A 14030-nucleotide genomic window follows, 5' to 3' on the forward strand; every position below is an offset into this window, starting at 1 on the left:
TAGCCAATAAATTTCTACAACCAGAACACAGAGCAGAGGACTCACCAGATGAGGTGGGGTTGGATTCCTGAGAAATAAATTTCTGGAGACTCCTAGTCTGTTTTTCACTGGTACCCGAGAGTGTCAATGACCCAATTCTATATCCAATCCCACTTCTGGCATCAATTAATGTCGATTGGATGGAACTAGCTTCTAACCTGCAGGTGGCTGAAATTGGACAAAGCAGGCTAGAGACAGGAGGGTCAGGAATTAAACAGGAACTTAATTTCAGTGAGAGAAATGACTTGTAAGCAAGTACACATATGCCACAGCACTGCCTCTAGTGAGGGGTTGGGGTGAAGCAGTGTGGGAAGATCTTAATACTCGCATATATGGCTCTGCAGTGAACTGTAGCCCTGACAATAAGGGATAACAGTAAAAATGTGACGAATTTGATTCCTAGTAGGGCTTCATGACCAGAAAAATTCTGGGATTTTGCTGAGGCTGAGATCATCCAGAGGGTGAGTGTGAAGGATTGTTGTTATGCCAAGCTCAGGGCACAGCTTGCTTGCTGGGCCTTAGCTCTGGAAAATCAGGTTTTTCTAATATCTTGATAATTGTATTCTGCTATAGCTCCAAAATACTCTCAGATATCTATTCCATTTCTGTCTCTGTCTCTATCTCTCTGCCTCTCTCTCAAAATGAGCACTTCTATTTCTTTGTTTCACAAATACACTGGCGGAATTAGTTTCTTCCTGTGGACTAATAAAACAGACCAAATCCATAACTTCATCAGACTCCTCAGATTCCTCCTTGGCTTCCATTTTGGCCAGAGTGGCAGCAGCAGGCACAGCAGCACCTAGAGCAATACACTGCAAATGCTGAAGGGTCAGTCAGGAAGACCTTTACTTTTTCAGCAAGTGTTAAGGTGTACCTCTTCTCCACCGCTACAACAAAGACCCACTTGTACTTGATGATTGAGTGGGGTACTGATGCAACAGTTGGGTAGCCAATCTGCAATCTGCCAATTATTGCATACACCTTCTAAGAACTGAATGTGCAAGGTCTCCTCCATGATGTCTAGTACTTCAGAGTTTCAGAGGCTGCCATTATCAAACACAGCTGAATGATCAACCCAAAGGAGAATGGGGAGATATTTAGCGTGTTCAATGACTGGTGCCTGTTTTGTCTCTAGTCTTAATCAGTTGCACATCACTGAAGATTTCAGTGGTGCCTTTAGAAATCTTGGTGGCAATACTTAGAGCCTGGAAGGATGTCATTTCAGCACCCAGACCAGTGTTCTGGGCTGGCGCAGTGACATCACTTGGGATGATGACACTGGCATAGGCAGCAGTTGTCACTTATTAGCCAGAAGCAAATCCCTAATCTCAGTAAGATCTTCCTTGGTGAACACAAAGCTCACTTTTCCCTGAATATGAGGCAGAAGTTTCTCCAGAGCAGGGTTGTTCTCTAGATATCCATGAATAGCTTTGTCCATGATGGTGTTTTCTCCCATTAATACTATGACCTTCCCACAGAGGCACATCCAAATTTTGCATCTGCTTGGAGACCACATTGTTTCCACAACGAAGCATTTTGGATAATCATCCAAAAGCTGGGTGATCTTGATTTCCAGGCAGCCCTCTCTTCCCTAGGAATCTAAATGGTGATTCAGGGATTGCCACTCAGGGATTAAAGACAATATCACTTGAGTGAAGATGCCTGGAGAGAGCCATTTTTCTCTATTGATGCATCCATTACTCTGGTTAATCTGTTCCTCATTATCCTTTGCCTAGACTTTGGCAATGGTTTCATAATTGGTCTCCATGCCTTTGGTATTACCTTTCATTAATCTGTTTCCCATATAACTGCCAAACTGATATTCCAAAATGTAGGTTTTGATCACTTTTGTAAAATGGACCTTTTGAGACATAAGACATGGATTCAAATCCCATCTCTGATACTTAGTACTTATGTGACCTTGGATAAGTGATGCAGTAATAATCTCTAGGCCAAGTTGCCTCATACACAAAATGAGGAGGGTGGACTAGATAACCTCTGAGACTCCTTTAAGCTATAGATCTTTGATCCCATAATATTCCTATATTTTTGTTGTGATAGCAATTCATTCTGAAATCCACTGAGAGTATATATATCTGAAAGGATTTATCAGTCCTTTCCTATTAAAGTTTCACTGCATTCAAATGTTCCATCTTTCTAAAGATATCATTTCTAAAGTATTCAAGTACACTTACAATGAAAATTACCATGAATAGAGAAGTGAATGCATGCTATAACTGATCCTGAAAAAACTTTAGTTTCATTTGGATTTACAGAAGTCAATGAAAATGATTACGTCAAATGGATTCAGGTAGAAACAAGGATACTGTGCTATGAGAAGCAGGCTGCTAAACATATAGATTATTACAGATGCTAAGAAGACCTGGATCTCAAATGGTTTTGCCATTGATCTAGCACATTTTTCAATGTTTTAAGCATCTGTAGTTTCATTGTCACAGATATTCCATGTCAGTCTTAGAAATAACAGTCCATCCTGACCTTGATTTTTGTTATTATTCAGTTGTTCATTTGCGTCTGACTCTTTATGACCCCACAGACACACCAGACTCTTCTATCCTCTACCATCTCTCAAAGTCTATCCAAGTTCATGTTCATTGTTTCCATTACTCTATCTATCCATCTCATTTTCTGCTGACCCCTTTTCTTGTTGCCTTGTTTCCCAACATCAGGGTCTTTGCCAATGAGTCTTCTCTTCTCATTATAAGCCAAAGTATTTAAGCTTCTGCTTCAGTATTTGACTTTCCAGTGAATAATCTAGATCAGTGTCTTTAAGTATGAAGTGATTTGATCTTCTTCTTGTCCAGAGGACTCTGAAAAGTTTTCTCCAACACCACAATTCAAAAACATGGACTATGTAGTGCTCATTTTTCCTTATAATCCATTTCTCACAGACATTCATTGCTACTGAAAAAAAAAAACAAAACACAGCTTTGACCATATGGACCTTTGTCAGCAAGGTGATGCCTGTTTTATAATCTGCTGTCAAGATTTGCCATAGCTTTCCTTTCAAGAAATTACTAGTAGTCTTTTAATTTCATGGCTGCAATAATCATAGATGCTCTTCAAGAGTTACATGAGAAGCTGCTCAAAATACAGGTAGGTTGACCCAGAATGAGAAAGCACATAATTCTAGGAAGGAGCCAAAGTAACTATTTAGTTGTTGTGAAGTTTGCCCCCATCCCAAATGAAATCCAAATATGCCTTTTCTGCAACTTCTCCTCATTACTTCTAGTTCTTCCCTCTACATCCAAATGGAATAAAACTAGTCATTCTTTACTTTTAGCTCTTGTTTAAAAATTTAAAGAGCGTTAAATGACCCTCATGATTTTTGTACCCTCTAGACTAAACAGTACCAGTTCTTTCAATCATTAATTATATAGCATGGACTCAGATTACTTCACATCCTCATTGGCCTCCAATTTCAGTTGTTCTGTATCTTATTAACACCATTCTACATTATGTATCCAGAATCAAACAGTATACTCTACTTATGGAGTGAGAAACAAAGAACACCATGAAACTATGTCTTCTTTGTTCCTCAGAAGTATGCTTCTCAATAAAGCCATATGTATATGTATATGTATACACACACATATACTAATATAACCATATTATATGCCTCTCAATATAGCCATATATATATATATATACTTACATACACACATACACATATATATGTGCCAATATAGCCATATTATATGCCTGTCAGTGTATGTATACACACACATACCAGATATAGCCAATATAGCCATAAATTTCTTGAGCTTTTTTTTTTTTGGCTGCCATATCACACTGTTGATCAAAATCCAGTTTGCTATTTAAATCCTGTAGATCTTGTTCAGAAAACTTACTGCAGAACCATTCCTTCTTTTCCTTCCAATATTGTACTTACAATTAAATCTCTCTCAGACACAAATTGTCACTAAGTACATGCTTGAAACCTCCCAAATTCATATTCCGGTTGTATAGATTCTATTTTCCAAACCTTGATGAGACATGCAACTAGGACCATAATGTTATCAAGTCGTAGTAGTTTTAATTCTACCATTAAGAATTCAGTCTTTCAGATCCTGAAGACTTTAAAAGTCTGGCATACAAATACTCTTGGATCTGTTATTATGTTAGAGATAAGATGCATAGGATTTACCCTTCAACATTATCATCTCAGAAGGAATTTTCTTGTAGAGTTGTGCAAAACAAAAGACTATAGAACTGGGAAAACCAAGCAAGTATAAAAGTTAGGGCTTTAGAGATGTGTGAAGAATTAATTTTGAAACTCCAGTGGGGGTAAAGTATATTGATGTTGCATGAGAAAGTGTCATTAAAGTTTCAGTAAGTGCTTGTTGATCTGTTATAAAAAAGAAAGATAACTTAAAAATGTGAAGTACTGAACAAATAAGCCTGAAAGAATGTTCACCTACTATTGTGCTAATATGTCTTAGACTCTAGAGACTGACTCAACAATATTGAGTTAAATCAGAAATCCAGACCAAGAATATTCTAAATGGTTCCTTTTTTTTCTATGTTAACATCACATATTGTTTGAAAGTACCTTATCTAATGAGTCTATAAGTACCTCAACTAATGAACTATAGTTATCTCTGTGGAGGGATGGCTCATTGGACTCTTGGAAATTTTCACTCATGTTTTGCTGAATCTAGGCAAGGGTATGAGAACAAACCCCAAAAATTTTCAAAGACAAATATTGGTACAGACCTTCTTCTCTTTTCCTCCACAGGAACTTGGCCAGCTATGAAGATCCTCCAATAAATCTCACTTGGATGATATGTGAGTTTTGCACATTTAGGTTTTTCTTCCACAATATTGCTATGAAAAATCACACATTTATAAAGAAAAATATAGCTCTGCTAAATTAAAAAAAAAATAAGAACAAGAAGGATTGGTCACTTCCCCTTTCCAGTTATCTCTATTAAAACAAATAAAAATGCTTCAACAAACTCTAATGCTAAGGACACATTGCCTACTTCATACATTTGCTGGATTTAGCTCTATACTGAATTTAGACAACATGATGTAGTGAGTATAGTGGAGATAGTTCTTCACTGGAGCTGAATGGAATGAAAATATAAGCATTTAAGCTTGGGCTCCACCAACTAATTGAGAGAAGATTCAGTCTTGAGTCCTTGTTTTCATGGTTCCTAGCTTTGTGAGCTTTTGACGTAACTTAAATTTATTGATCATCAGCTGCCTAATTTGTAAAACGACGATAACAACACTTGATAGGCTTTGCTTCCAGGCTTTTCATAAGCCACAGAAGACACAGTGTTTGTGAGTTATGTACTATAAAAGAGACACTATGTAAATGTAGTGCTTAGAATCTCAAGTGAACTGCAAATTTTATTTGTTAAAAAGGTTAAGTTTTCCCTTAGAAGTTGGGTTATATGTAATGAAATTTTAATGTGTTTATGTGAAATTCAAAGTAACTACATTAACAAAAAATAGTTGCGATCTTTCTCTTCAATAGATATGTTTAGTTCATATTTGGCAATTAAAGTGGCATAGAGTAGAGCACTAAGTTTGGAATCAGAAAGGTTTATTTTCATGAGTTCAAATCCATCCTCAGATACTTTCTAGCTGTGTGACTGTTCAAGTGACTTAACCCTGTTTTCATCAGGTCCTTATCTATATAATGAGCTGAAGCAGAAAATGGCAAACCAATCTAATATCTTTGCCAAGAAAAACCTCAAAACTTGGTCATGAAGAGTTGGGCATAACTGAAATGACCGAACAATTGCAAAGTTCATATTTATTTCTAGTACAAGGTAATTCACATATATTATCCTGTACAATTTTCACAATAGCCTTTGAAGTATGTTATGGGAGAATCATTTAACTCACGAGAAAACAGACTTAAGAGAATCTAAGTGACTTGACCCAGTAAGCAAAGTAAGAAAATATGAGATGCAAAGACTGAAACAGATTTTCTTACTAAAATCCATTCTTCTTTCTTTGATTTCCCTACAATATTTTTCTCTATACTTACAGAATCTATGATCCTTTAGAGAAGAGAATATTTCATTTATATCTTTGTGTTCCTAGTTCTTCTTACGGTTAGAGTAAACAATATTTTCTTTTTTAATCATCAGTCTTCAGAATTATGATTGACTACTGCATTGAACATAGTTCTTGTCTTTCAAAATTATTCCTTTTCACAATGTTACTGCAATAGTATAAATTGTTCTCCTAGTTCTCACTTCACACTGCAGCACCTCAAAATGAGTTTCAAATAAAACCTTCTCCCCCCACCCCTTCCATATTTGTATAGACTTCAGCTTATATCTTCAATTATATGAGGTAATAATCTTCTACATTATTCTCTTTTTCTTCCCTGATTTTTTTTAAATCCTCTCATTCTCTTTTCTTTTAATGATGTTAAAACAAAATATTAAAAAAAAATCCATGATTTGATTCTCTCTCTGACCCTATGCTGAAATCATGGTTCTTAGAGGATACTTGTATCATCCCCACTTTCATTAGAATGCAAACATTTCCTACTCATATTTTCTGATTTCTTATATTTACCTTTTAATCTTTCTGTTAGCTTTGTGCTTGCATTTCAGAGTTTCTGGGTGCTAAATTTTGCATGATCCTTTGTACTTAAACTCTTTTTTTTTTCTGAAAACATTCAGTATTTTTCCCTCTCTTTTCTTCTAAAACTCTGAATTTTTGCTTTCAGTTATTCTAATGTTTCCAGTGTCATGTCTTCTTGAATTGTCATCCAGGCCAAAAGTTTTTGTATGAGATATCTTACATTTTCTTCTATTTAAAAATATCTTTTGACTCTTAATAGTTCTTATTGTCTTGTAGAATGATTGCCTTCTGTTTGGTACATTTTAATTTTCAGAGAATCTATTAATTGCATAATGTTTTATAACATAAGTAAGAAATTATTAATCTTCTTTACAAATATTTCCTGCATAGCCCTCATTTCTTTTCTAATTAATTTTCTGTTGCTCATGCTTCATTTATAATATAACTCAACTCATTTTAAACTGATATAATTTGTTCTTGCAGTTTAGTTGATCTGTTAGGCAAGCTATGTATATTTTTGTGGCATTGTTTATAAGTGTTTTATAAGTTTATGTGTTTTAGCATATTTTCTTGGCCTGGGTTTGTGTTGAGCATCGCTGGTATTATATTAGCTCATTTTTTTTAAATTTAGAATTCTTGCACTGATCTTCTCTGGGCCTAGTTAGGAGGCTTTATTAAGCTGAGTCTGTTATCTAGACCCTTTGGACAGGCCCCATTGAAAAGTTTTCCTGAGTGGGATACTGAGTCCAAAATTTGCTTTGGGAAATTCTGGTTGTGAGTTTGCGGCATTAAGCCTACACTGAGTCTTTGTTAAAGTCTCCAAGATTCTGGCTTGAAACAGGACTGAGTTAAAGACCAATTCTGGATATGTCTGTGCTGTACACCTCTCTCAGAGCTCTGGGTGGTGAGCCCTGGATCCTCTGAAAGATTTCTCACTGTTAACTTGGTCTTCAGATTGAGAAATCATCTCTGGTTTCCAAAACTTCTAGTCAGAACAAGGCCACTGAGGCCACATTCCTGGCACCAACAATTCTCCTGGATCTAAGACTAAATCTGAAGAGTACTCTGAGCTGGTCTTTGGGGGCTCCTTTCTGGCTGATCCTTTACTATTGGTTTGGGCTTAACCCTGAGTCTGTCATCCTGACTCATTTCTGTTCCATAGTTTGTGATCTTGGAGTGGAAAGACAATCCAATGTATTTTCTTGTTTGATTAGTCATTAGTATTATGATCTTATAAGTTTGTTGTTAGAGCATTTGTGTGGGGAGCTGAGCTGTAGTACTTTGTCTTTTTCTGACATCTTGGCTTGCTTGCTACACAGTAAACAATTAATAAATGTGTGCCAATTAGCTGACTTGGGTAACTAGGTGGGGCAGTGGAAAGAGGGCTAGATTTGAAGTCAGGAAGAACTGAATTCAAATCCAAACTCAGACACTATCTGTGTGATCCTAGGCAAGTCACTCAATCCTGTTTGTCTCAGTTTCTTCATCTCTAAAATGAGCTGGAGAACAAAATGGCAAACCACATTTTTGCCAAGAAAATCCAAACTGGGGTCATAAAGAGTCGGACATGACTGAAAAGTGACTCAATGATATTACCTGACATATTACAATATCAGTTAGTGAATAAACTAGTACTTGTTGACTACTGACCATGTGCCAGTCATTGAATCTGTCCAATTCCTCCACAGCCTCATGCACAAAGGGATTGTCCATTGTATCACATATGACAAGCAGTCATTCAACCTCTGCTTGAAAAGTTCCAAGGGAAATATCCATCTTTAGCCCCTCCTACTTTTGGAAAGTTCTAATTAGTTGGGATTCCCCATCCTCTCCTTAAATCAAGCATAAGTTGCCTTCTTTGAAATCCCCATTCATTGCGACTGGTTCTCTTCTCCAAGCTAAATATTTTTATTTCTTTCAACAATGCATCATTTTACATGCAGTCAATGCTTTTCAACATCCTGGTTGCTCTCCTGTTGAAATTCTACAATTTGGCGGTATGATTCATAAACCTTGACTCCCAGAATTGAGTATAGTACATCAGATGAGGTATGATGAGGTGCGTGTGCCATTGCACTGTCATCTAGAAGTTATGCCTCTTTTAATTCAGTCTAAGACTGCTTTACCTTCTCTAGCTGTCATATAATACTGGTAAAACATTGAGTTTGCAATACCCTAACTATGTAATCATACTCCACCCCTAAATCAAAGGTGATTTTATTTACTCAAATATAAAATTTAATATTATCTTTTTTAATTTTATTTTATTAGAATCAGCCACATCTTCAAGAATTCTATCAAGAATTCTTTGGACTTTGTCTCTGTTATCCAGATTTAGCATTCCTTCTCAGTTTTGTGTCATTTGTGAATGTGTTGACCATACTAGCCATGTCTTTATCAAGTCACTGATAAAACATTTTTCAAGCCATGAGAGACCAAATACAAATCCCTAGGGATTACTATTGAATGTCTGCCCCGCTGACATTGAACCACTAACTATTACTATTGGATTCTACCCATCCAATCAATTCTGAATCCATCAACATGTTTAATGTCTAATTCATATATCTCCATTTTCTCCAAAACAGCATTAGTAGACATTTCAATAAAAAAAGTATAAATCTAGTTCAACCATATCAACAGCCTTTATCTTATCTACCGCTAAGGAATAATCTTAAAATGGATACGAGGTCAAGCTGGCATGACCTGTTTTAGATGAAGCCATGCTTACATTTTGTAATTATCACTTCTCCAACTGTATGTGCACCAAACATGATTTAAGTATTCATTTTACATTTAAGTATTCATTTTGAGTAAAATGAATACTCAAATATTGAATCAATCTCATTGGCCTATAGATTATATATCCTATTCTCTTCCATTTTTTTTTAAATCAGAACCTTTGCAATCTTATGATTCTCCCATTTTCAATGAGCTTTCAAATATCACTTAGAATAACTCATAAATTACATCTGTCAATTCTTTCAGCACATTGTGGATGAAATTTATCTGAGACACAAGAACCAAATTCCAGGATACATAGGTGCTCTCCTATCATTTTCTTATTTATCTAGGCAATCTATTTCTTATTAGTCATTTTAATATATCTTCTCATGTACAAGGAAAGCTCTCCCTTGAAGAGAAAACAGAAACCAAATTAGAATTTAGGAGCTCCTCCCTCTCTCTGCTGTCAATTATCTATTAGTACTAAAAAAATGTCTTATCCCTTTTTTGATTTTATGTTTTCCAATATAGCTTAACAAAAAAAGAAAACAAAACAAAAATCCACACCTTTTGTTGCCCTTAACTTCCTCTAACAACCTCAAGTCATTCTGAGCTTGAACATTCATGACACTTTTTTTCAGGGCAATACTATATGTGTATGTATATATATATATATATATATATATATATATATATATATATATATATATATATATATATATATATATATATATATATGTATGTATATATATATACACACACATACACACACACATATATGTATATATGTGTGTATACATATATGTATATATAGATGTATATAGACACATATATATGCATATATACATATATATCTGCGTGTATATGTTTATGTATATGCACACACACACACATACAAATATATGTGTGTGTATATATATATATATATATATATCCTCAAATATTTGACCTGATTTCAGTCTTCTGTAGATTTTACTTAAAATCTGAACAGCTTGGTGAGTTTCATTTATTTCTACATAAGTCTTATCATGAAAAATCATTTTTGCTCCTTATTAAAATCATTTACTTTGGAGCCTACGTTAATACATTTTGACCATATTCCATCTCCCTCAAACTGACTTCCTTTGGAGCATTTTAGATCTATGGCATTGTGCCTATTTTTTAAATGAAGCCTTTGAAGTATGTTTTCCCAAATCTGGAATATATGTCAGGGCATGCCTGTATTTCTTCTCCTCTACTACAAACATTGGAATTAAATCTCAATTCTCAAAAAAGCTGCCAACATTTCCACCCCCATAAACTGTTGGAATGAAACAGAGAATGGAATTCTGCCTGACTGGTTCTTCTACCTGTTGAAGAATAAAAGTATCATTAAGGCACCTGAAAAAAAAAAGCTATCATGGTTTGACCGAAATACTAATCTAGCCAATGGTCTGGATAATTGAAACCCTTGATAATCATTCTAATTTGCCTCTGTGCCCCATTTCCCTAACTCTTCATTTATTTCCTATATCTAATCAAGTTATTTGTAATTTATCCTATTGATAAAAATAACTCGTTTTTCTCTTCATTGACATTTATCCATATACTTTATACCATGTTTTTCCTTCTTTTTAAATTTTCTCATGGGTATTCTTTCTTAATATTCAGTGCTACCATAATCCTCACCCTTCCCCTGCCTCTTCCATTTCCTTTGAATAAAGTTTATCCACTCTGTGGATATTTTCTATTTGACTTTCTCTGAAAACTACCTTTCATATCCTTTGACCATTTATCATCTGGGGAATAGCTCTTGTTCTTATAAATTGTAATTATTTCCATACCTATCTTTGAAATGAAATCTTCACCAGATAAACTTGATGTAAAGATTTTTTTTTTACCAGTTTCCTGCTCTTCTTTGTTGCTCAAAATTTGTGTGTTTGTAAAAACTTCATGTTGTAGGTTTCACAAATTTCTCCTTTAGTTGCATAATTGATAGCAATATATAGAGGAGTAATGTGGAACTAAAGATATCATCTCTGCATTGTAGAGGAAAATCATACAGGAAAATGCTTTTCCCTTCATAGTGACAGTATTTCAATATCCATAACAACCATCAAATTTACTTTTTCTTCATCTGTTTTCCATCTTGCCTGATCGGAGATTAATAAGATTGTCCAACTGATAACTATGCATTCTCCAATGTCTCCAATTTTAGAGAGGAAAAGGAGGAGATTTTTAAAAAAGAATTGATATAATAGGAAGTATTTACATATACCTCACACATGTGCCATTTACAAAGACATCAGACAGAGTAAAATTATTGTTTTTTAATTTGTAAATTGTTACTGCAAGGAAAACTCATAGATCATTACCTACATATTCAATTCACCTGAAAGTTATTTCTTTTCAGACTTAAAATAATGTATCTTTGGCAAAACTATAAAATGGCTTGTGATATATGTTTAGCTATTCAGATTGCGTTGCTCTACATTTTTAAAAGTGTTAGTCTCTTTTTTTTATAAGTGAATTCAAAGTAAAATAATTTTGTATAAATTCAGGGCTGCTAAAGAGCAGTGATTGATTTATTTTTGCTTCAATTTTTTTAACAGCTGGGGAAAGAAATCAAGTGATTTTCAAGTGGATATTGAGTTTCTTCACTGGTTTTAGCATATAGTCACCAAAATACTTCTATAAACCCTGATTTCTGACTGCCTCCAAGGTTTCAGAAACATTCCTGAGATACTTATTGCTGCATTCTTCAGATGTTCTTCCCCCCTCAAAAAAAAAAGAAATTCTTTCACTGCCTTAAACAAACTATTTTTTTAATTAGAGTACTTTAAATAACTGAGTTACACACAGGATAGGGGCCTGATTGATTCATCTGTCACCCAAATTCCCTGCAGGACTATCAGCTCCCCAAATGCCTTTGAGAAGGACTTTTCAAAAGGTGACAGTTACTGGTCGTAGAAGTCTGTGTAACACCTCTGGAAGTTTGGGTTGGGATGCTCAACTATAGCTCCTTTAAAAGCTCCTCTACCTTGCCTATGTACTGGGAAGGAGAAATGAAGGTCAGTCAACTTGAGATTACTGTGGCCCCACGAAGGAAATTTGGTGTAGTTTTTTCCTACCGTTTTAGAAATATTTTCAAATAATGAGAGGTTTCCCACTGACACTTCAGTAATCTATGGTTTATTCGGTATCCATGGTCATGCATCCTTGGGAGGAAGAAGGAAGATAATCCTTTTCCTATCTCTAGGATAGTGACCAATGAGAAGAAATGTAAAAAAACAAACAAAAAAAAAACCAGTTTTGCAATGACTTCATCTCCTTAAAGTTCCTTACTTCTAATTAATTTAGGTTCTTTACTCTCTGTTCTCTGGGTGAAGGACCACCTCCAAAGTGATCTTGGTCCTTTTAATCAACAGTTAAGTGGTATTTTCTTTCTCAGTCATTTCCACTTAAAGAATGAGGGTGTCATATAGTCATCCCCCACATGAATTGTTTTGAAGCCTCCTCTACTATGTCTCTGCATTGCTTACTTCAATTTAAAGTAGGGTGAGGGAAAGGGTTTGAAAGAATTTAATTTCTACAACCTCCTTTTAGTTCTATCTCAGTCTTTATCACCTCATTCATGAGGACTCCACCAATGCTGTTCTCCCACTGGGGATGGATGAGTGACATAGCAACAAACACCCTTCCTCCCTTCATCTAAATCACAATCTCTGAGACTACAAAACCCAAAAGGAATATCCTTCTCGACTCGTATTGAGACAGATATTTTGTCCCTGGCAACATTGTTTCTGGCCTTAGCTAAGAGATGTCTGCATATCACCCCCTTTCCATGAAAGCCATGACTTGCATGCAATGAGTGTGTAACCAGACGTTAAAAAGCAGCCAGGAAGACACCACGCATGTGTTAATCTGCGCTGCAGCAGCGTGCATCACTTCCACTTTGACCTCAGAGTTAATCTGCATTCAGGCAGCAGCTCCAGTCATTTTCTTTTCATTTTCATTTTTTTTTTTAACTGGTGGATTGGGAAAGTGATGCGTGAGTGTGGGGGGCAAGTGTATATGTGAATGTGTCTGTGAACGTTGTTCTCTCCTTTAACTACCTCTATGTGCCTTCCCCACCCCCACCTCTCACTCTTTTCTCTACTCTCTATTATATTATTCTCCAAGATTTGGGGAGCTGCTGCCTGAGCTGGCGCTTTGATTGTATCTGCAAGGGTTTTTGCAGTTGATCTTATTTCTGCACTCTGAATATCAATTCCCGTGACTGGGAGCAATGCATTTTCCCACTGACGGAACCTGGTAGGGGAGGGTGGTGGTGGGGGAGCCACTACATAATAATAAGCATACTAATAGCAATAATAAAGAAAGGAGAGACCCGTCTGCAACCAAGAGGAAAGGAGGAGTAAAACACCAAACGATGAGTTCTCCAGTTGCGAGAACAGGAAGCTGGGTACTCTCGTCTCCTGCATTTTCTCTGAAAATGATGGTGTGGGTTCTGCTCCTACTCGCCCTCCACCCGGGGTAAGATGCGTTTCTTATGGGTTCGTATTGCATGGGAGGCAGGTGGGAGTGGGTAAGGAGAGAGACCTGTAGTTTGTATTGGAAACTATCCCCAGGACATAGAGGGTTTGGAGGCTGTAGGGGTGTGTGTGTGTGTGTGTGTGTGTGTGTGTGTGTGTGTGTGTGTGTGTGTGTGTGTG

The 14030-nt window shown here is 35.9% G+C and overlaps 1 protein-coding gene and 1 pseudogene across 1 annotated transcript in view; one reads left to right on the plus strand and one right to left on the minus strand.

The window, feature by feature from the left end:
• Positions 1 to 656: 656 nt before the first annotated feature.
• LOC140517875 (large ribosomal subunit protein uL10 pseudogene) lies at positions 657 to 8325 on the minus strand (annotated as a pseudogene).
• A 5348-nt stretch (positions 8326 to 13673) lies between these two features.
• GABRG2 (gamma-aminobutyric acid type A receptor subunit gamma2) overlaps positions 13674 to 14030 on the plus strand; it is a 126593-nt gene continuing 126236 nt past the window's right edge. Inside the window, exon 1 of the mRNA XM_072630900.1 lies at positions 13674 to 13851. Within this exon, the coding sequence (XP_072487001.1) occupies positions 13748 to 13851 (104 nt within the window). The 5' untranslated portion in view covers positions 13674 to 13747. The remainder of the gene's footprint in view (positions 13852 to 14030) is intronic.

The sequence above is a fragment of the Notamacropus eugenii genome, chromosome 1, assembly GCF_028372415.1.
Source record: "Notamacropus eugenii isolate mMacEug1 chromosome 1, mMacEug1.pri_v2, whole genome shotgun sequence".
Lineage (NCBI taxonomy): Eukaryota > Metazoa > Chordata > Mammalia > Diprotodontia > Macropodidae > Notamacropus > Notamacropus eugenii.